This window comes from Panthera leo, chromosome A2, assembly GCF_018350215.1.
Source record: "Panthera leo isolate Ple1 chromosome A2, P.leo_Ple1_pat1.1, whole genome shotgun sequence".
Lineage (NCBI taxonomy): Eukaryota > Metazoa > Chordata > Mammalia > Carnivora > Felidae > Panthera > Panthera leo.
In genome coordinates, this window is record NC_056680.1 from 78,048,902 (window position 1) to 78,070,123 (window position 21,222).

Consider the following 21,222-nt stretch of genomic DNA (forward strand, 5'->3'; position numbering starts at 1 on the left):
ATGGAGAGATAGTGTGTTCCTGCAGGCTAGTGGAGGATCTATTACCCTTTGTGAGGCAGCCTGGATTTTGGTCTGAGACAAAAGAGAAGGTGGTCGCTGTAGGGAGAGGAGGTCAGGAATCAGCTGCTCCGTGCTGGCAGCCTGAGTGCCAGAGGAGGTGGGATCTGGGTTATTTGTAACGGTAATAATCATAAAACTGCTCTTTTTTGTATGCATGGCCTGACTCAACTTTTAGACCTCTTTTACATGCCTGATCTCATTGGCTCCTCCTTATAGCCTTGGAGAGGCAGGTATTGTTAACCCCAGAGCATGGAAATTCTGGAAGGAGAGCCCGGGTTGAGACTCCAGCTCCTGGACACCAGTGCTCCTTGTATTGATTTCAGCTGCCTAATGTCTGTATTTGGTTGCCAGTAAGGAGGTAGTTTGCAAATCAGAAAACCTGGTTTGTGTGTTTTTTCATTGTATTTCTTGTCAGTTATCAAAGCCACATTCGATTGCTCATATGTGCAATGCCTCGCTCTAAGACCCTTACGCTTAATCATTACCACCACTGGTAAGAGGAGGGCTGTTGGTAGCCCCACTTGTCAGTTGTCACTGAGATCCTTACTAGGGAAGAGGAGGAAGTGTGGGCTATGTGACACACCTGCCCTGAATGGTCAAGAGTGCTGTTCACAGGTCACTGCCACGGAGGGGGATGTTGCACACTGCTTGGCTGTGTCTTTTTCCACATTATAAGCAAGGGTTTGGAAGAGGAATGGTGTTGGTGGCAGGTCTATCAAGTTTTCAGGGGCCAGATTTGGGAGGGTGAATGGATACATGAGCGGGTAGAGCAGTAGACTACATCCAACCAGATGACACATTTTTTTTAATGTTTTTATTTATTTATTTTTTTGAGACAGAGAGAGACAGAGTATGAGCAGGGGAGGGGCAGAGAGAGGGGGAGACACAGAATCTGAAGCAGGCTCCAGGCTCTGAGCTGTCAGCACAGAGCCTGATGTGGGGCTCGAACTCACGGGCTGTGAGATCATGACCTGAGCTGAAGTTAGATGCTTAACTGACTGAGCCACCTAGGCGCCCCTGGATGACACTTTTAAAGGACACCTGTGGGTACGCGGCTTGGCAGAAAAATGTGTGAAATAAGACTTAGGGGTGGTTCAATTGTCAAAAATAAAAAATCTAGGCTGGGGGTGGGGCACCTGAGTGGCTCAGTCTTTTAAGCATTCGACTCCTGATTTCTGCTCAGGTCGTGATCTCACAGTTCATGAGATTAAGCTCCGCACTGGGCTCTGCGCTGACAGTGCAGAGCCTGCTTGGGATTCTCTCTCTCCCTCTCTCTCTGCCCCTCCCCTACTCGCACGTGCATGCATTTGCACCCTCTCTCTTTCAAAATAAATAAACAGCTAAAAAAATGTAGGTTGGATCTCTAGCTACATTAATAGGAGGATAATGTCCAGGAAAGACAGCTAGGAGCTGCTTGGACCCCATCTGTAACATTCTTTCATCTGAGTTCCACAGGCTATGAAGGACAGATGGTAGAGCCAAAGAGGACCCAGAGAACAGAATAGTGAAAACGATGTTTTGTGAGGAAGGGTTTAAAAAGACCTCTGGGTGTTTTGCCTGGAGAAAGATTTCAAGGAGCAAATATTTGGCAAGATGTCCCCTGGAAGGGAAATAAGACCGGTTCAAGGTGACCCCCACAGAGCAGAAATGGGATTCATGTGTGGCATTGCAAAGCAGCTTAAGTAGGGGAGACACTCCAACAGCCATGGAACCACCATGCTGTCTCACCTGGTGCACGCCTGGAAGGTCCCATTGGCAGTGGGGTCTGCAGGGGAGAAGCAAGCCTGGGTGGCCCCATGATCAGAGTGCTGAGGAGGCCATAACAACCCCAGAAAGGGTCTGGCAGGGATCAGGGAAGTGTGGGGCTTCTTCTGGCCTGTTGGGAGTCTGTTACTCTGTCCCAACCTCAAGCTCTAAGAGCTGGGTGCCTTTCATGGCAATGATGATTCCATCACAGGAATGGTGATCCCCTTGATGGAAACAACAGCTGTATGAGAGACGAGGGGCTGGCGGAGGGGGCTGTGCCTTAGTACCTGGTGTGTGTGTGTGTGTGTGTGTGACATTGTTTAAAACAATCACACTTCTTCATACACCTGAGTTGGCCTTGTTTGAGAACTACTATCTTAGAGTGCCTGTGAGCTGACTCCTTAACTTAAAAATTACCTCCTTTAAGTGATTCCAAGAAAGGTTTTTTTTTTTTTAAGTGTTTATTTATTTTGAGAGAGAGAAAGGGAGAGAGAGAATCCAAAGCAGGCCCCATGTTGATTTCATGAACTGTGAGATCATGACCTGAGCCAAAATCAACAGTCGGTCTCCCAACCAACTAAGCCACCCAGGCACCCCCCAAGAAGGGTTTTTAAGGGAACTCTTGAGTTATCCTGAAGCAGACTGTTTATAGTGATGCTATGAGCATTTGTATACAAGGATTTGAGTACGTGTTTTCAGTTCTTTTGGGTATGTACCTCAGGAATAGAATTGTTGGATTGTGTGGTAATTCTATGTTTAATTTTTTAAGGCACTACCATGCTGTTTCCCATAGAAGCTGTACCATTTTACATTCCTACTGACAATGCCTAAGGGTTCCAATTTCTCCACATCCTTGCCAACATTTTTTATTTTACGTTTTTGGTTGTTTTTGGTTATTGTTCTATATATAGCCAATCTAGTGGGTGTGGAGTTGTATCTCATCGTGGTTTTGATTTGCTCCCTAATGACTAACAATGTTGAGCATCTTTTCATGTGTTTGTTGGCCATATGCATATCTTCTTTGAAGAAATGTCTGTCTAAGTCCTTTGTCCATTTTTTAATTGGGTTTAACCTGCCTGTTTCTGTATTTAGAATTAAGGTTCTAAACTTCCTATTCCTCAGATGCTAGAACAGTAGTAGTAAAAATTGCATCTTTTTATCTTAAACCACCTGTTTGCTGAGAACTTAGGCCACCAACTTACTACTGGGCACCTGAGGTAACAGGAGAGAACAGGGTGAAAGAGGCAAGGGAAGGTGCTCCGGAAGGATCGAAGGGCTCTGAGAGAGTTGGCCGGTAGAAGCTGTTCACATCTCTGTCCTCCAGGTCATCCTGGAGCTCAGCAGAGACTAGGAAAGCTGTTGACATTTGTCTCTGGAATGACTTTGGCTCGCAAGCCATAGAGCCTGCCCTTTCATCTGTGCAACATTGCAACATCCAGCTGGCCTCCTCCTGACAGTCCCCTGAGCGGGGTCAGTGTACCCATGAGCCCTTGACCCACTGGCCTCGCTCGGGTCTGGAGGAGAAGGCTCACAGCCTTACCCCTGGGAGCAGACTATCCCCAGGGAAAGCTGGAAGCGATGGGGAAAAGGGGGCTTAATGCCCCGTCCAGCAAAGCTGGGTCCAGCAGGTGGTCGGGTTATGCCACCTCATTCCCAGGGGCCCCATTCCAAAGACATGCAACTGTGGAAACCAGTGCTACTTTGCTATCCGGCACAGCCCCCTCCCAGTCAGAAATGGATTAATTCTCCTTCATTCTGGGAAGAAACTCTCTACAGGAGGGGAAAGGAAGCCAAGAACCCAGAAGCCCAAAGTCATGTTCTCTTGAATTATTCTCCCCGGGAGCCTCCCTCTCCCTCTTTCTTATGCTCTTACGGTTCCAGAGGGATGGTCCCATCATGGGACCATCTTACAAAGGCAGGTAGGCCCTGCCCAGGTTGTGTGACATGTCTCTAGATGATTCAATGTCCCCATGGTCTGAAGTTCTCCATAGGAGCCATACCTCTGACCCTTGTAAAGCTTTTGTCTCTTAAAAGCTTGTTTTTATTTTTCCTTAGGAGAAGGCATATACTCCTTAGCCAGGACTGACTTAAGGTTTATCAGGTAATAGCCAGGTTTTGCAAAGAAATGTTGGATGAAACACGGGAGAGATCTCAGGAGAAGATAAAGTTGCCCAAATGCACTTTGCCACTGGGTGTTTTTGATTGAGGTGAAATTCACATAACAAAATTGATCATTTTAAATGTTTTACTTATTTTGAGAAAGACAGAGAGCATGAACTGGGGAGGGACAGAAGGAGAGAGAGAGACAAAATCCCAAGCAGGCTACATGCTCAGTGCAGAGCCCAACATGGGGCTCTATCTCACAAACTGTAAGATCATCACCTGAGTGGAAATCGAGAGTCAGACCTGTAACTGACTGAGGCAGCCAGGCGCCCCACAAAATTAATTATTTTCAAGCATACAGTTCAGTGGCACTGAGTCCATTCCCGGTGCTGGGTCATCATCACCTCCACCTAGTTCCAAAACATTTTCATCAACCCCAAAAGAGACATTATAACCATTAAACAGTCACTCCCCACTGCCTTCGTCCCCAGACCCTGGCACTCACTGACCTGTTTTCTGTCTGTATGGATTTACCTACTCTGGATATTTCATCTCAGTGGAGTCATACACCATGTTGCCTTTTGTGAACTATTGGGGTATTTTTGGGAACCATCCCTCTCCCCCAGTCTCCTTGCCAAGATCAAGGAATCAACTTTCTAAATTTTTTTTTAATGTTTATTATTTTTGAGAGAGAGAGAGAGACAGAGAGAGAGAGACAGAGCAAGTAGGGGAGGGGCAGAGAGAGGGAGACACAGAATCAGAAGCAGACTCCAGGCTCTGAGCTGTCCGCACAGAGCTTGACGCGGGGGTCAAACTCACAGACTGCAAGATCGTGAACCTGAGCTGAAGTTGGCCGCTTAACTACCTGAGCCACCCAGGCGCCCCAAGGAATCAACTTTACAAATATCTTGAATAAATGAAAACTCCCTGCTGGGATTGGTAATTAAACTGTCCCACAGAAGTTCAACCTTTATAATGATGTCTCTACTCTCCAAAGCGGAGGGCCACGCTTTGCAGTGGACTCTGTGCATCTGGCCGGTCGGCCCTGGGGGAAGGAGGAGTGGAAAGGCCTGAGCTCCCACGCACTGCCGGGACCAGGCCCAAGGGGACAATGGCTCCAGGAACCGGTCCCCCATGCAGCTTGCACATGGCCAGGCCATCAAGCCCGGGGGCTGCGGCAAGGCCCCTGCCCTTCCCAAACACGGACTCTGCTCAAATCAGCCTCGGAGGAGTCTGGTGCCTCTGACCACACCTTGTGTGTGTGCAGTTCAGGAAGACCCAAGTTCATCTGCCAAATTCAGAATACAGCCCTGACTGTTCCGGGCTTTTCTTTCTGCCTTTCCCTAATCGCATCTGGGCGGGCTCTCTTAAAGGGGAAGTGGTGCGTTCTGACTGGCCAGGGCCCTCAGCCAGGAGCCAGGAAACAGCTCCCACGAGTCGCGTTGCCCAGCGTGTCACTGGCTCAGCCTCCTTATCCAAACTGCAAGGCTGCCTCCCCAGGATGTGTAAGTGTGAGCGCAGGGCACGTTGGCCACACAGGATGGCGTGGGGCTGGGCCCAGGTCACGGAAGAGAAAGCCTGGCAGGCGGAGCGTGCTGTCAACCCACCATCCACTTAGCAAATCCGAGGTGTAGCGTAGACAGCACTGTGGGGCTGTGGGCTGGCACCGGAGCCGAGGCAGGGCTGAGGCGTGCAGTGGGGAGAGGAGCTGCCTCAGAAGGAGGTCAGGAGTAGGAGGCTGGGTTGGGGACCAGTCTATTTTGGACAGCCTTTCTGCAGACACAAGCCTCGGGGCCCGGGTAGGAGCGCAGTGGAAAATTTTGTAGCACACACCTCTCCTGGCGCTGGGAACCTCACCCACCCGTCACCACCACCCCCCCCCCCAATTCTCTGCATTTATGTGCAGCCCCGATGACACTTCTTGCATATATCTACTCAGCAATTATTTCTGTCATTGTTAGGCTGTAATTTGTGTTGAGAAATATTTCAGGTTTTTTGCACTCAAACTTTTAAAATTGCTTGACACTCGCGACCTGTGATTTTCCTTGTTTCCTAGTTGCAGATGCTCCTCAGTCCCGTGTATGCACACAGTGGGCCCTGGGCGAAGGTCGGTGGCCAGCACCGCCCCCCTCCCCCCCCCACCCTCCCCCCACCCCCCACCCCGCCCAGGCAGACTGGCTGGCTCACTCACTCAGATGATTGGCAGGGTACCTGGCCTGGTTTCCAGCTCTGGTTTTGTTTCCTGTGTGCCCATGGAGAAATCGAGGGGGAAGCTCACACACGCTCACGCCCACAGTTCCCAACTCAGTGCCCCGAGTGAGTGACTGACGGTAGGAAAACAGACCCTTCCTATATTTTAGACTCCTCTCTCCCCTAGATTTTTGTTTGTACGGGGGTGATGGTCGATCTTAAATCGTGTGAAAGGCTTTGTGTTCACCGAAATAATTCAGACCTTTTGCTCCCAAAGAAGGAGGCAGAGGGAAACAGAAGGGGGCTGGGGAGAGAGGGGGGGAAAATGTGTCTCTGTACTCACATATTGACAGGGCACAGCCACACCCTGTTTCAAGACAACTTCCTGTTTGCACTGCCAACTGTCACTCCAAGGAGAACAGAAACGGTTCCGTTATTAGTGGCTGCTGCGGGACCCCGACAGCCTGTGGGGTGAGTGGTTCTGAGTGACGCTGAGAGCTTAGCAGGGAGTGGAGACTTTGCACCTTCTGTTGTGGGAGGCTGTGGCCTGCACTGTGGAAATTGGAAGCCGGGACAGATAGAAACCGAGCAGCCGTGGCCTCTCCTTGCTCAGCCTCTGTTTTTTGAACAGTGCGCTCCCGTAGGATTCTTGTAAATGGAATGGTTTTAATTCAGGGGCCGGGAGAAGGCAGAGAACTACCCACTTAGTAAAACCACTACTTGCATTTGTAAAAAATCTACATTTTCATGTGTTGGGGGGAACTTCTAATAAGCGAGTTGGCTCTGTGGTAACTGCCTCCTGTGTGTTACCACCAATCCTCACAGCACTCGTTTCAACACTGAACACAGTTAGGGCGAGACCCAGGGCCAACTGCCAGGGATAAGAGTGAATAAGACACCTGCCCTCGAGGTACGTCCAATGACAGACGCCCAGGCCGGTAAACCAGTAATGACATGTGATGTTGCTCAGATAGGGCGCTTCGGTGTGCTGTGGGAGCACCTGCCCACTTATAATCCTATAACGTGGACATTGCTGTCCCCCCCGTTTACAGGTAAGGACACTGGGGCTCAGGGGGTCATTTTATCTGCCTAGTCACAGAGCTAATGAGTGACAGAGCTGGGATTTGAGCCCAGATCTCTCTGATTCCAAAGACAGCGGTGTTGGGTCCGCACTTCCTGTGACTCCCAAAGCTGGCCCAGAGCATGGAATCCCCTCGGGACCTTTTAAAAAGTACAGATTTGGGGGCCTTGGCCCTGCTGTCCCAAGACTGAAGAGCACTCTGCGGCACCAAGTGGTCTCTGAGATATAGGTACGGCCCGGACACATTTTCTACCTTGTGCATGAGGATCCTCCCTCCCTGGCTTGTGGTGTGTACAAGGATTTTTTTATATGCTTAGCCCAAGGCATCCGGGGAAAGCTTCCTGATGTTGCCGCAAGACAGTATTGGGAAGATTTGGTCCGGCTGTTCAGGTGTTTGAGACACTGGGAATCCCTGCTTGTGAATCCTCTCCCCAAAGACACACCAGCCTCTGCCTCCTGCTTCACCCAACTTCCGGCTGCCTGTCACACCTGTCCCTTTGGTACCCCCAAGGGTGGGGAGGATGTCAGCTGTGCCATCTTAAGGTAGAATCCAACAAGCATATCCTAAAGCTGGAAGCCACCAGTTTCCACCCAAGCTTCGGTGGCTCTTGTGTTTGAACTCACGTGGCTTGTGCGGTGGGTATGTTGGGCAGTTACTCTGATGGAGAAGTTAATACCATGCGGGGGGTCCCTTCTCACCCCCTCTGCTATCACGTTGGCTCTGGGCACATGGAAACAGCTAGGACAATCAAAGGCCTGATATTATTATTTTTTTTATTTTAGAGAGAGTACGCACACCAGCAGGGGAGGAGGTGGAGGAAGAGAGTCAGAGACAGAGACAGAGAGAATCTCAAGCACGCTCAGCGTGGAGCCCAACACAGGGCTCGATCCCATGAGCCTGGGATCATGACCTGAGCCAAAATCAAAAGTCGGACACTCAACCGACTGAGCCACCCAGGCTCCCCAAAAGGCCTGATATTATTAAGAGAATCGGGTCTCTGGCTGTAGGCAGAGTCCCGTGAAGCTGGAGTGCAATTCACTTACCTCAGGCCCTTCAGCCAGAAGCCGGCCTCTGAGGGGGAGCCTTCCTCCACCACCCAGGGTGCTCAAGTGGTGGCCAGCCCAAGATTTGGAGAGTGTGTCCCCACCCTGAGGGAACCCTCTGGCAGTGACAGTGTCTTATCTCCACCATCATATCCCAGGGCCTGGCACACAGTTATGTGTCAAGGAAATACTTTAAATATGAATGAATGAATGAATGAATGAATGAAGTTGACTTGAACATGTTTTACTCCTTCCTACCTTTGTATCTGCACCTGTGTTCTCTCCTTTGCCCTCTCTGGTTAAGGATGGATTAGTGTTGCCGTAGTTGTTATTGTTTACTTGTTTTATCTTTTTCTTATATGGATTTAAAGAGCTTTAACCAAACAGAGCCTATTAAGCAGTCCACCCACATCCTTCCCTTTTTTTTCTCATCTATCTACATCACGTATTAATATATATATATATATATATATATATATATATATATATACACACATATATATTCCATTTTTGTTTTTATAATGATCCATGTTTACATATTATTTGTTATATTTATAATTTCCTTGTGGATTTGGGCATACTATCTCATGCACACCTTTCCTTAGGTAGAGATAACCGTCATTCCTGTCATTTTAAATTGTTTTATTTTAGATCATTCAGGTCAATTGTGATATTTTTTTATTATTGTAAACAGCATCACTGAGAATATCTTTGAACTTTTGGGGGGTAGGGGATTATTTTCTTGAGGTGGACTTTTCAGACTACAACTATCAGATTACCAGATTAAAGGCTGTGAATTCCTTTTTAGTTTTTGTCATTATCACCAGGTTGGTCTCCAGAGAAATGTCATCCCTTGAAAGTACCCCAGCAGTGTGTGTACATGTGCTTATATCCCCCGAGGTCTCTATTTGCTGTGGTTTTTTTCTTCGAGCTAGATTCAGTGCCGAGTAAGGACTGGGGGCTCATCCCTGAGGGCTGATGGAAATATTTCAGGGCCCTGGAAAGTCCCTGGGACTCCCCACATCATGCCTAGCAGTGGATGATGCCAGGATTTTGCACCTTAATATAAATAACCAACAAAAGAATAGGTGAGGGGGGAATACTTGTAGACGGGAAGATGAAGAGAATCTCAAGTTATCTAAATTCAGATTGTGTCTCAGGGTTGTGTCTCAGGCCAGGTTGTGTCTCAGGGTTGTGTTCAGGGTTGTGTCTCAGGCCAGCTCTGAAATTGGGGAAGTGCTTTGTCGAGAATCGTGGCAGAACCTGCATTGCCTGAAGGTGTAGAGGGAGGAGGATATCCGAGCAGGGTGGCATGATGGGAAGAGCATTCACTTGGGCCGGCCAGACCTGGGCTCTCCTTCCAAATGCTGAGGTCTGCATGGCCTTGGTCTTGTTTCATAATCTCGCTAAGCTTTAATTTCCCCCGTCTATAACAAGGAGGTGAACAGCATCCACTTTGCGGGGTTGTGGGGTAGGTTACATGAGCTGGAAAGGGTAAAAGGAGCTTGCAAGGTGCCTGACACACAGGCACTCAAGAATGCTCTTCTCCTCCTGAATGAATGGGCACAGGGTGACCAGATGACTGAGAAACCAACACAGAGCCTGGAGCGATTTGAGCACCGAGCTGGCATGAGCCACCGACCCACAGTGGCATTTATCAAAGTGCTCTGGACAGTGCCTGTTGCCTGGTTGTGCGTAGGAAGTGAAGAGGGTAAAGACCTTGTATAAGCTAATTGGAGGCAGGCACCCATGCCTTAAGGAGCACTTCCCCAGCCACTCAGACCCTGCAGTCTTTTAAAGAGATAGGTACTCTGGCCTGAGAAGGAGGAGGCACTCCAGAGGAGCTCACAGCACTCCTGGCATAGGAACTGCTTGGCACGGCTCTGCCTGCCAGTCACTTGACTTTGCTGTGTCTTCATTTCCTCCCCTGCTGAGGAAGGCTGATTCAATATGCCTCCTCTAACCACCATAGCACTATATTTAGTGTTTCAGTACAATTGTGGCAAATGAGACCACAAGCTCAGATTCTAGCCCCCACACTTCCACTTAATAGCCTTGTGACTTCAGAGCTTCTCAAAGGCAGTCTGCCTCAGTATCCACAGCTGTGAACTGGGGACTAGCTCCCTCCCTAAGTGGCCGCAGGATACAACTAGCACAGTTCCTATGTGGTTTCCCCCATGCCGAGGGCTATGCCGTGTGCCTCACCTGCCAGCTCGTTTGCTTTTGGAAGAAGGTCCCTTGGAATTCAGAGTTGTCCTTTATGGAAGGCATCCTGACTGCGGTTGCGAATGCAGATAGAATCCATTGATAAAATAGAGCCCAGCTAATGATTGGCCAAGTTCCTGCCCTCAGAGGTGGGGGCTGAAAGAGAGTGTATACTGTCAAATGAGAAGGTCAGGTGCTAGCCTAAGCCCGGGTGAGTTTATACAACCGTGGCGGGCCACAGGTGTCGGTGGTGCTCAAAGTCTGTTGGGAGGGGATTGGTCCCCTAAAAACCGTATTGGAAAATTCCCGACAAGTTCTTTCTAAGGCTGGTACAGGGAGCCGCACCGGGTGTTGGTGGCTGGCTCAGCCATTCCTGAGGCATCTGGGCTGACGTTTTCAACGCAGGATATTGATGTTGTGAGTATGAAAATACCTCCGTGAATAAGCACGAGGTGGGGGAGGTCCAAATTTTTTCTGAAACAGAATTGCCTGAGAACCTGGTGGATTTGGCCCGCAGGAAGGAAGGGGAGAGGATTGTGGAGACTCCAAGCTTCCCACACCTACCAGAGATTTCCAGAATGCTGGGAGGCAGTGTCTACGAGCCCTCCACACAGCCGTGTGCCCTGGAGTCCCACCTGGATGCTTAAGGCATGTATGGTGAAGCAGGTGGCCAGCTGCCGAGGCCATGGTCTGGACTTCTTTTGGTAGATAGGCAAAAAAAGTAAAAGGGTTTGGTTTTTCATTTCTTTGGGCCTGGGGTCCCCAACACCCTGAGGCTGAGGTCTCAGGTTGTGGAGTAGAGTTGCTGACTGCTGACAGGTGTCTCTTTTCCTTTCTCTAGGGGAGCGGGGATGCCCCGCTGAAATTCCCATGCACAGTGGGTGGGAGGGCAGGGGGTGTCCTGAGGCTCTCCCCATCCACTGCCACATCTTCCAAGATTTCAGGGTGGTAGAGATCAGATCACAGGCTCTGATGTTTTCTAGTTCTGTAACCTTGGGCAACACTCGCGTCTCTGAAGCTGTTTTTTTCATCTGTAGAATCGAAATAATAATATCTCTCTTAGGGTACTGTAAGAATTAAATGCTATAAGATAAATCAAGAGTTTAGTAGAGTGCCTGGTATATTGGAAGTTCTTAGTAAATTATTAGTAGTGTTGGCCAGAGGACAGAGGGGTGAGACCAGAGGTTGCTGATTCAAGATCAGTCACCGAGGTTGTTCTTGGTGTAGTGGGCACTTAATTCTACAGGTGTGTTCTCACAGTGATTTTCTGTTTCCACTTTAGCAGGTAAGTGGTACTCATATTAGCATTAGCACAACAGATTGGTTTGGTCTTTCTGTCTGGAAAGAATGTGTTGCAAGAGCTATCAGCTATTGCAGTCTTTCACTTTGGGAACTATACCTCAAAGAAATAATCCTAAAACACTTTTTAAATAAATTGTTTTAAAAAAAAAACAAAGCCAGATGGTAAATAGATAATAAGAGAGGGCCTAAATAATGTAGAGCAATGATTGAATATTACTTCACCATTTAAAATGACCGGTATATGGGAATTAGTAATGTATAAACAGAATAATGTTTGTTAAAAAAAGAATACTCCAAAATATCAATTAATTACAGTTTTGCTAATATATCTATGTACATTAACAAAGAATGAGAAAAATTAGAGAAAAAGCCTCTTTTTCTGTAAAAAATTTTTTTTCAAGTCTATAAAATATTTTAAGGGCACCTGGGTGGCTCAGTCGGTTGAGCATCTGACTCTTGTTTTTGGCTCAGGTCATGATCCCAGGATCATGGGATCAAGCCCTGCATTGGGGCTAAGCGTGAATGGAGCCTGCTTGAGATTCTTTCTCTTTCCCCCTCTGTCGCTCTCCCCTGCTCATGTGCGCACGCTCTCTCTCTCTCTCTCAACCTCTCTAATTAAAAAAAAAAGTCTATAAAATATTTTAATAGTGAATAAAAAATACAATGTCCTATAAACTCTTACTGGGCAGGGCAAGTGGAATTAGAAAAATTATAAGGATCTACCTTAGGCCCTCCCTTGACCAAAACAGAAAAAAATAAGTAATCCCAGGGCAGGTGAGGACTTGTATCAGAATGATTGTGATATAAATCTGGAACACTTTACCCGGGACATTGCACCTGCACAGAAATATATTTTTACAAGAAGGCAAGACACCGTTCCTATCGCCAGCCCACTGCCTCTCCACCAAAAGACAAAACCATGTAAGTTATCCACAGGCGGGTATTCACAGACTAGAGAAACACAGATTGAATGGGAATTGGGTCTTTCTGAAACATCCGCTCACTCTGCGCTACCCAGGACACCAGCTCTACCATTTTCAAAAGCTTCGGCAAGTGAAGTGTGAAACTCGCCTCCTAGGGGAAGCTCTGATCACGGTGACCCTAGTTCCCCACTTGAAATTCGTACACAGCCTTTCTCGCCTGCACCAGCGGCTGGCAAGCTTGTTCTCGAAGCTCAGGGGACAGAAGTACGGGTCTCTTTGTGGAATACCTTGAAATAGTGATGGATTTACTTTGGTATGAACAATAAGGAACGGGTCAAGTAGGAAATACTGCTTTAATCTGTTTATTACAATACAAAATCACACATGAAAAAAAAATTAAGGGTGAAAGGCTATTTTCAAGTTTTGATGAACATTCTCTCATATACAATTTGTTCTCCAATTGGTCATCTGCGAAAAATTTATGGAACTAAAATATAAAACCAAGATAAAAGCATATCCGTTGATTTCCTTTTTTCTGTGAATTTAGCAGTAGAATGTGCTGACTGGGTCACTAAACAGAGAGGACGACTTTAGAATCACTGGTCTGGCTCATTCATTTTGTCCATAATGGCACCCTTCCTTGTGATTGGTCTTTGTTTACATGCATTAGTAGTAGTAAGTAATGGTAGTGGTATTTTAAAATTATAATTCCAGTATAGTTAACATACAGTGTTATATTAGTTTCAGGTGTACATATAGTGATTCAACAATTCTATACATCACTCAGTTCTCATCACGACAGGTGCACTCCTTAATCCCCATCACCTCTTTCACCCACTCCCTGCACCCCGCCCCCAACCTCTGGTAACCATTAGTTTGTTTTCCGTAGTTAAGCGTCTGTTTTTTGGGTTGTCTCTTTTTTTCTTTGCTCGTCTGTTTTTTTTCCTAAACTCCACATATGAGTGAAATCATATGGTATTTGTCTCTCTCCATTTACTAGTATTATTTTTAACTCTTAGTTCAGCAAAACAAAATTTCTCATTTTCAAAGCTTTTCTTCCACCAGAGCTGAGGAATATTTGTTTCTGCACATCCTTTCCCCCTACCCACTTGGTCAGCTTGAGCGAGTGATAAGCAAGTGAGTAAATGAAGAAAGTTCCCAAACAGTAGTGGTAAAAATCAAAGTCATATTTTAATTTTGGAAACCCCTGCCAAAAAACAAATTGCTAAGCAGGACACTTCCCAAGGACAGACAGAGTTATGTTGCCCCCAACTAGCTCTGCCCTGCAGGCTCCCGACTGATAACCTCTCTGACCTCCCCCATCAGCAAGGAGATCAGACCAGGTGACTTTCGATCCAGTCCTAACCTTCCGTGATGCTAAGTCCCGCACTTCCTAGTTTCCTGGCTTCAAATCTTGGTCACAGTACACCCCATTTCCTGCCTTCCTGAGAACTGGCTAGGCCCCTGCACACAGCACGGAGGCCCATTCCTCGCTTAGCCATTGGCCCTGACCTTGGCGAGTCACTTCGCCCCTCTGGGTCTTCTTTGGCCAGTCACCCGTGAGGAGGGTGGAGACGTCTAGCAGCTTCCTGCCTGTCTCACAGGAGTCGTAAAGGCCAGTACAACTTCACAAAGGATGAATTCCTCCAAGGAAGATCCTGCCTGAGTAAAATATTTCAATACTTCAGCTGTAATTATTGCCATGATATTCAGGAATCATGAGGGATGAGAAGAGAAGGCGCTGGTGTAAGTATGTCTTGTATTTATGGTAATGGAGAAGAAAGAGACCTTAGTGGCCACCTAGGGACCCACTTCATTTACAGATAAAGACATGGAAACTGAGAATGTGTAAGTGGTGAAGTCCAGATCATAAGCTTAATAATGTGGTGTGGTTGCAGTCGGAGCCTAGATCTCTGGCTCACAGCCCAGGGTTCTCCCACTACATCACAGAAGATGCCCTGGGATCAGCTCTTGGTTTTCAAGACTTGCAGGATGGTGCTAGGGACTGAACATGTATGCAAGGTCAGCTCTGATTCAATGAAGAAAACTTACCCAGTAAAGTTATTCAGTGTAGGCAACCTACAGGCACTGGTCAGGCCAAAGAACCAAACAACCAGATGATGCTCAAAAATCCACTTTCCCCCCAATTCCCACTTAATCAGAGGACTAGAGTCAATCTGCTTTGAGACAACCTGGCAGCCCATTGGTATGAGGGAACACAGAGGAACCCCAGAGTCCCATTCCTGATGGTCAGGTTGGTCTTGGTTTCTTCTCCCAGGTCAAGGTGCCTGGAATAACTGCCAGAAAGGTCTCAGTAATGAGAAAAGGCTGATCCCCAGCTTGGAGATGGAAGGACACTGTGGACTGCCATCTTTGCCTTCTACCTTGTTCATTATCACGTTCAACACGGATTTCCAGATTTCTGATCTCTTGTTCTTCCCATCAGGACATTTTTTTTTTTTTAAAGATTTTATTTTTAAGTAATCTCTTCACCCACTCTCGGGCTCAAACTTACAACCCTGAGATCAAGAGTCGCATGTTCTACCAACCTAGCCGGCCAGGCACAGGACATCTGTTATAATTTCATTTATTTATTCAACACATGAATGAAGCACTAATGATAATGTGGGGCCCTATCGTAGGCACCAGAAAGCGAGAGGGGACTTAGGATTTCAGAGCCTTCATCTTTTGGGGGTCCAGGATTCTTTCCTATAATTATGCATTTTTCTTGAGAGGGGGTCCTTAGCTTGTATCAAATCTGTAGACCTATAACAGTTAAGAACTTTACCCCATGCACCTGTTTTCTTGGTCAGTGTCCTCATCCTGCCCATTGAGTTGAGATCTCAGGGGCTGAGCAAGTGAGAACAAGTGAGGATGTTCATCTGGAGCTCTGGGATTTTCTGTGGAACCTCAAGAGGCTGTGCCTGTCCACCTAAACCCAGGCGCACATCTGTGACTTCTCCCTCAAGCACTGATGCCCTCCCTCAGGTCCTGGCCCAACAGCGGTGGCCCTGGACCTTGGTGAGCCCTGGAGAGGCCACAGTGTCCCATGGACAGATGCCAAGCCACTTTCTGGCACTCAAAGACCCTTTTATTCAGCCCTGCTGGTCCTTCAGACCTTTCTGCTTCTGCAGAGAGGGGCGGGGGCGTGGTGGGAGGGGTTCAGGTTCAAGAATTTCCTGTTTGTTCTCTTGGGAGTCCTGCCCTACTCACTGCCCTGAGGGACCTTGTGGCCTCTGAGTAGCTGTCTGGGGATTGGCTGTGTGGTTATCCCACTGTGTTCTGATGACAGCTGGTGTCCCCTCTGCTCATCCTATGGAAGTGGTTTCGCAGGAGGATAGCCTGGTAAATGCCTCCTGCGAGAACCTTGGTATATTAGTTTCACGTGTCATTTGATACAGACATTCAGAATGACATTGCTGCTTGTTGGGGAGAGAGGAGCGAATGTCAAGACAAATCGGAGTCAGGACTGGGGCTTCGGGGGTGCCGACCCGGCCAGATAAGCATTTTTCTCTTTGTGCTGAGTTCTATTCTTTCTTCCTCTGTAGAGAGAAGACACGGTTCAATGTGTAGACCTTCTCCCTCTCCAGCATCTCCACCCTCCAATTCCAGGACATCATTAGGACAGGTGAAAACAAAAGCCTGTCTCAGCGGCCAGAACTCTGCCAACAGCATCTCAAAGCCATTCAAAACGCCCAAAGACAATCTACTTACCTCCAGCAGCAAACAGCACACGGTCTTTTCTGCGAAGGGATCAAGGGACAAAGCATGGTGAGTGTCGGGCACTGGCAGCCGGCAGCTGCCTGTCCCCCCCGCCCCCGTCACCACAGGAAACCATGTTTACTCTCTGGCTTTGTTCCTGGGCATCGAGTCTGGGAATTTGGGGAATGAGGGGGGAATGGGACAGAGAAGTGGAATGATGGGGTGAGAAACCCAAACTCCAAGAGGGAACCCAGGACCTGAAAGCACTACATATGCCTGACAGGGGACACTTTGCTGTCCCTGAGAGCTGAGCCAAGTTGGGTCTCAGGAAAAGGTAACAGGGAAATATTCCTCAGTTATGCGGTCATCTCTCAATTTTCCACCCCAGTGAAGAGAAGCATTGAGGTAAATCATCAAAAGCTCAAATAGTTTGCCCAGGGGGTGTGAGGCCCCAGGCCAGCCCCTCGGCCCTGGGAGGCAGGCCCCCGGTGAACCTCCCTGCCTCAAACAGCCAGGCCTCGGCTCAGGGAATAGCTGCTCACAGAGGCACAGAGGTCATTGGGAGCTGACCACTGGAGGAAAAGAGGAAATCCAAAGAGAATGGCACCCCTTTGATGGGGTGGGGGAGAGCTAGCTGCAGGGGGCCCGTGAAGCATCAGAATCTTTTGGTTCATTTTTTTTGTTTTAATCTCAGTCTTTACCCAAGAGTCAGAAAAGGTTACCCATGGTCTGGACAGCTCAGGGACCAAACTGGAAAGGAGGACAGGAAGCAGAAGGCAAATATCTTCAAATGCTGACAGCCTCTACTTGGAACACCTAGGACGGGCTTATGACAGAGCCTGTAGCCTTCTCGGTCGGGCATCGTGAAGGCAGACAGGGGATAAGTGTGGAGCCTGCCTCATTTATATATTTAAAGGGAAAAAGTGTTCTGTTAATTAATGATCGTTAATTACACTTAAGTTCATCCCTAGTAAAGCTGTGGACTGACATCATCCATCAATTTAATTTGTCACTGCTCTCTGGAAATTATGATGACTTTGTACAGAGCTCATTATGCCAGATCAATGAAAAGAGCCTCTCGCGATACACTAGAAAGCTTTAGACACAGGTGTCAAGGAGGGGAGTTACCTGTCAAACAGGTGGGCCTTGTGGGCAAGCTGTGTTCTCTCGAATTGTTAGGGACGGAGCAGGTTAGGGAAGATCCAGCCGGAGAGTGACGGTTGGTGGCCCCTGGACCTGCTCGCACGGAGTGTGAGTCTCTATTTTATCAGTGACCTCGCAGAGTGCCTCCAAGCTTGTTTGCAGAGGCAGCACCAGGTGTCTCAACAGAAGCACAAGCTGTGGGATCCCCACCTGCCTACAGATCTCAGCTGGGTGGCTTTGGGCAAGTTGCTTGATCTAGTGTGTCTCAATTTTCCACATCTATAAAACGGAGCTGATAATAGCTCCACCCTGTGGCATCGTGTGAGGGTTAAGAGCGCTACAAAGCAGCAAGCACAATGTCTGGAGCAGAGCACGCATTCGATACATATGTGACGATCATGTCATTGTTGTGTGCGCCAAAGGACGGAGCCCTTATAACTGGCAATAAAGGCCGAGATGTCCAATCTCTCTGAAACACTAGAGAAATGAAGTTGAAAAAGGACAAGGATAAAGTCACTGCTTCAGAGTCCAGAACGGAGGTACCGAGAAACCGGATGAGGAGAGCTGGACAAGGGGCTCGTGAGGAATAAGCCAGAAGGAGAATCAGGAGTTACAGAAGATCCTAGCATGAACACCACAGATGTCCGATGATACACGTGGTCCCGGCAGGGTGAGACACGGCACCAAGCATTCTCGCGGGAGGCCAGCCTTTGGGGAGACCCCGGGTTAGATCAGCGTCCACACTCCGTGGAAGCCGACTCCACACGTGCTCATTAAGACCTGCTATAGGGCAGAAGGTGGTTCTGAAAGAGTCTGAAAAAAATTAGCCAGGGCCCAAAGAAGAGCAACCAAAAGTGTCGCAAGGAGGGAAATCCTTCTTACGGAGAAAACAAAACAAAAAGGGCTCAAAAAACCAGAACGCTTGCCTTGTGTGAAGAGCAGAAAGCTAATGGGTGATGTGCCCACCTTCAAGCAGACAGATCTGAAGGCGGACAAGGGGTGGGCCAGAAGGAGGCTCACTGCAGCCTCGTCCTCCTTTCTCACCTCCAGCCAGCCGGGCCGTCGTCCCCCTGCCCTCTGTCGCCAGGGGTGTGTTTCAGGAAGGCTGTGAAGACTTTTCTTGGAGGCTGGGAGGGCTCCACTTCTGTTCAGGCAGACTTCTCTGGGAGCAGTATAGAAGAGCCAGCACTGAGCCAGGAGCAAAAAAAAAAGCCAGTTCAAGCCCGGACTTGGCCACAAACTTTCTGTGTGACCTGAACAAGTCACTTCACTTCTCTGAGTCCCATTTTCAAGCCTGAGTATTTTGTGATTCTAAGTCACAGTCCTCTCAAAAATTCTCAAAGGTTCCTCATTGCCTACTGGATTAAGAGTTAGGCCCCTAGCCCAACATAAGAGACCCTCTACAAACTGGCTCCAAACCCCCTAAACCAATCGTCCAGTACCATGCCATTATCCCAGCTTACCCACCGTGTCTTCCTCTGGTACCTTTGCATAGAACATCCATCCACCTGTCTGCACTCAATTTAACATTTAATTAGCACCTACTATAATACTATGTGCCAATTCGATAACAAGGCCTGAGGATACATAGGGCCCTCTGATGTCTCCTATGGCATCCCTGTGCAAGATAGAAAAAGGCCTGGATACAGCCCCATCCTAGAGTGCACAATTGGCTAATGGTCTTCGTCACCTACTTCCTCAATCAGACATCCTAGTGCAGTGCATAACCTGTACAACCGTACACTGAAGCCTTGGGGATGCAAGATTAAATAAGACACAGACTCTTAGGGAGTCTGTAAAAAGAGACATAAGCTAACACAGAATGCAATGGGATAAGAGCCAAGATATTTGTAGCACAAAAGACAGGCACCTACCTCAGCCTGAGAACTCAGAAAAGGTTTTTCAGAAGGGGTCACACGTGAGCTGAATTTGAGGGATAAGTAGGAATAATCTAGACAAAGAAAACTTGATTACAATGGTAAATGTTATATATATTTTAACACAATTGTTTTTTTAACATTTTGAGTGTGGGAAGAGGGTCCCAGGCGAAGGGACCAGAATGTGCAATCGTATTTGCATGCGGGGAGAGGCGGGCAGGGCCATATTAGAAAGTTCCACTGGGTGTGCTAAGTGTAGGGACTGGGAGTCCATCCTGAAAGCCCCATGGGGCTGTTAAAGGAGCAGCTTTGAGCTGCCCCCAGTGTAAAGGATGGCTTGAGGGGCCACTCAGGAAGCATTGAGGGTGTTTTTGCATAATTCAGGTGAGCTGTGGTGACGTCCTGTACCCAGGCAGCAGTCGTGGACATGTGCAGAAAGAGCCAGTGGGGACAAATACTAGGGAGGAACACACCACAGGACTCTAGTGTTCATTGCACATACAGCTTGCAATGCAAGAGAAGACTGGTCCAGACTTGGACAACTGGATGTTGACCGGTCCTCTCACTTTCTCAAGAGGAGGATAGAAAGGGCCAGAGTTTAGGGTGGGGAGGAGAGGATGAATTAAACTGGGAAGTCATTGGAGTATGAAGTACAGGCATGCCTCAAACATATTGAAGGTTCAGGTCCTGCCACAATGAAGCAAATATCACGATAAAGCAAGTCACGTGAATTTTTTGGTTTCCCAATGCATATAAAAGTTATGTACACACTACACTGTAGTCTGTGAAGTGTGTAATAGCATTGTGTCTAAAGAAAACAATGTATACACCTTAATTTAAAAATACTTTATTGCTATAAAATGTGCTAATCATCATCTGAGCTTTCTTTTTTTTTTTTTTTTCAATCTGAGCTTTCAATGAGACATAATCTTTCTGCTGGTGGAGGGTCTTGCCTCGAGTTGATGGTTACTGAAGGTTGGGTGACTGGCAAGTTTTTTTAAATTTAATTTTTTTAATTTGCATCCAAATTAGCATATAGTGCAACAGTGATTTCAGGAGTAGATTCCTTAGTGCCCCTTACCCATTTAGCACACCCCCCTCCCACAACCCCTTCAGTAACCCTCAGTTTGTTCTCCATATTTATGAGTCTCTTCTGCTTTGTCCCCCTCCCTGTTTTTATATTATTTTTATTTCCTTTCCCTTATGTTCATCTGTTTTGTCTCTTAAAGTCCTCATATGAGTGAAGTCATATGATATTTGTCTTTTTCTGACTAATTTCGCTTAGCATAATACCCTCCAGTTCCATCCACATAGTTGCAAATGGCAAGATTGCATTCTTTTTGATTGCCGAGTAATACCCCATTGTGTGTGTGTGTGTGTGTGTGTGTGTGTGTGTATATATATATATATATATATATATATAACACACCACATCTTCTGTATCCATTCATCCATCAGTGGACATTGGGCTCTTTCCAGACTTTGGCTGTTGTTGATAGTGCTACTATAAACATGGGGGTGCATGTGCCCCTTCGAAACAGCACACCTGTATCCCTTGGGTAAATAACCTAGTAGTGCAATTGCTGGGTCGCAGGATAGTTCTATTTTTAATTTTTTGAGGACCCTCCACACTGTTTTCCAGAGTGGCTGCACCAGCTTGCATTCCCACCAACAATGCAAAAGAGATCCTCTTTCTCTGCATCCTCGCCAACATCTGTTGTTGCCTGAGTTGTTAATTTTAGCCATTCTGACAGGTGTGAGGTGGTATCTCATTGTGGTTTTGATTTGTATTTCCCTGATGATGAGTGATGTTAAGCATTTTTTCATGTGTCGGTTGGCCATCTGG

General features: G+C 47.5%; 1 protein-coding gene across 9 annotated transcripts in view; it reads left to right on the top strand.

The window, feature by feature from the left end:
- ATXN7L1 (ataxin 7 like 1) overlaps positions 1–21,222 on the top strand; it is a 244,213-nt gene that overhangs the window by 173,890 nt on the left and 49,101 nt on the right. For 5 of the 9 annotated variants that reach the window (XM_042915430.1, XM_042915436.1, XM_042915444.1 and 2 more), the window contains one exon: positions 16,203–16,425. In XM_042915430.1, the coding sequence (XP_042771364.1) occupies positions 16,203–16,425 (223 nt within the window). The other 4 variants (XM_042915458.1, XM_042915476.1, XM_042915467.1 and 1 more) reach the window with 4 other exon arrangements.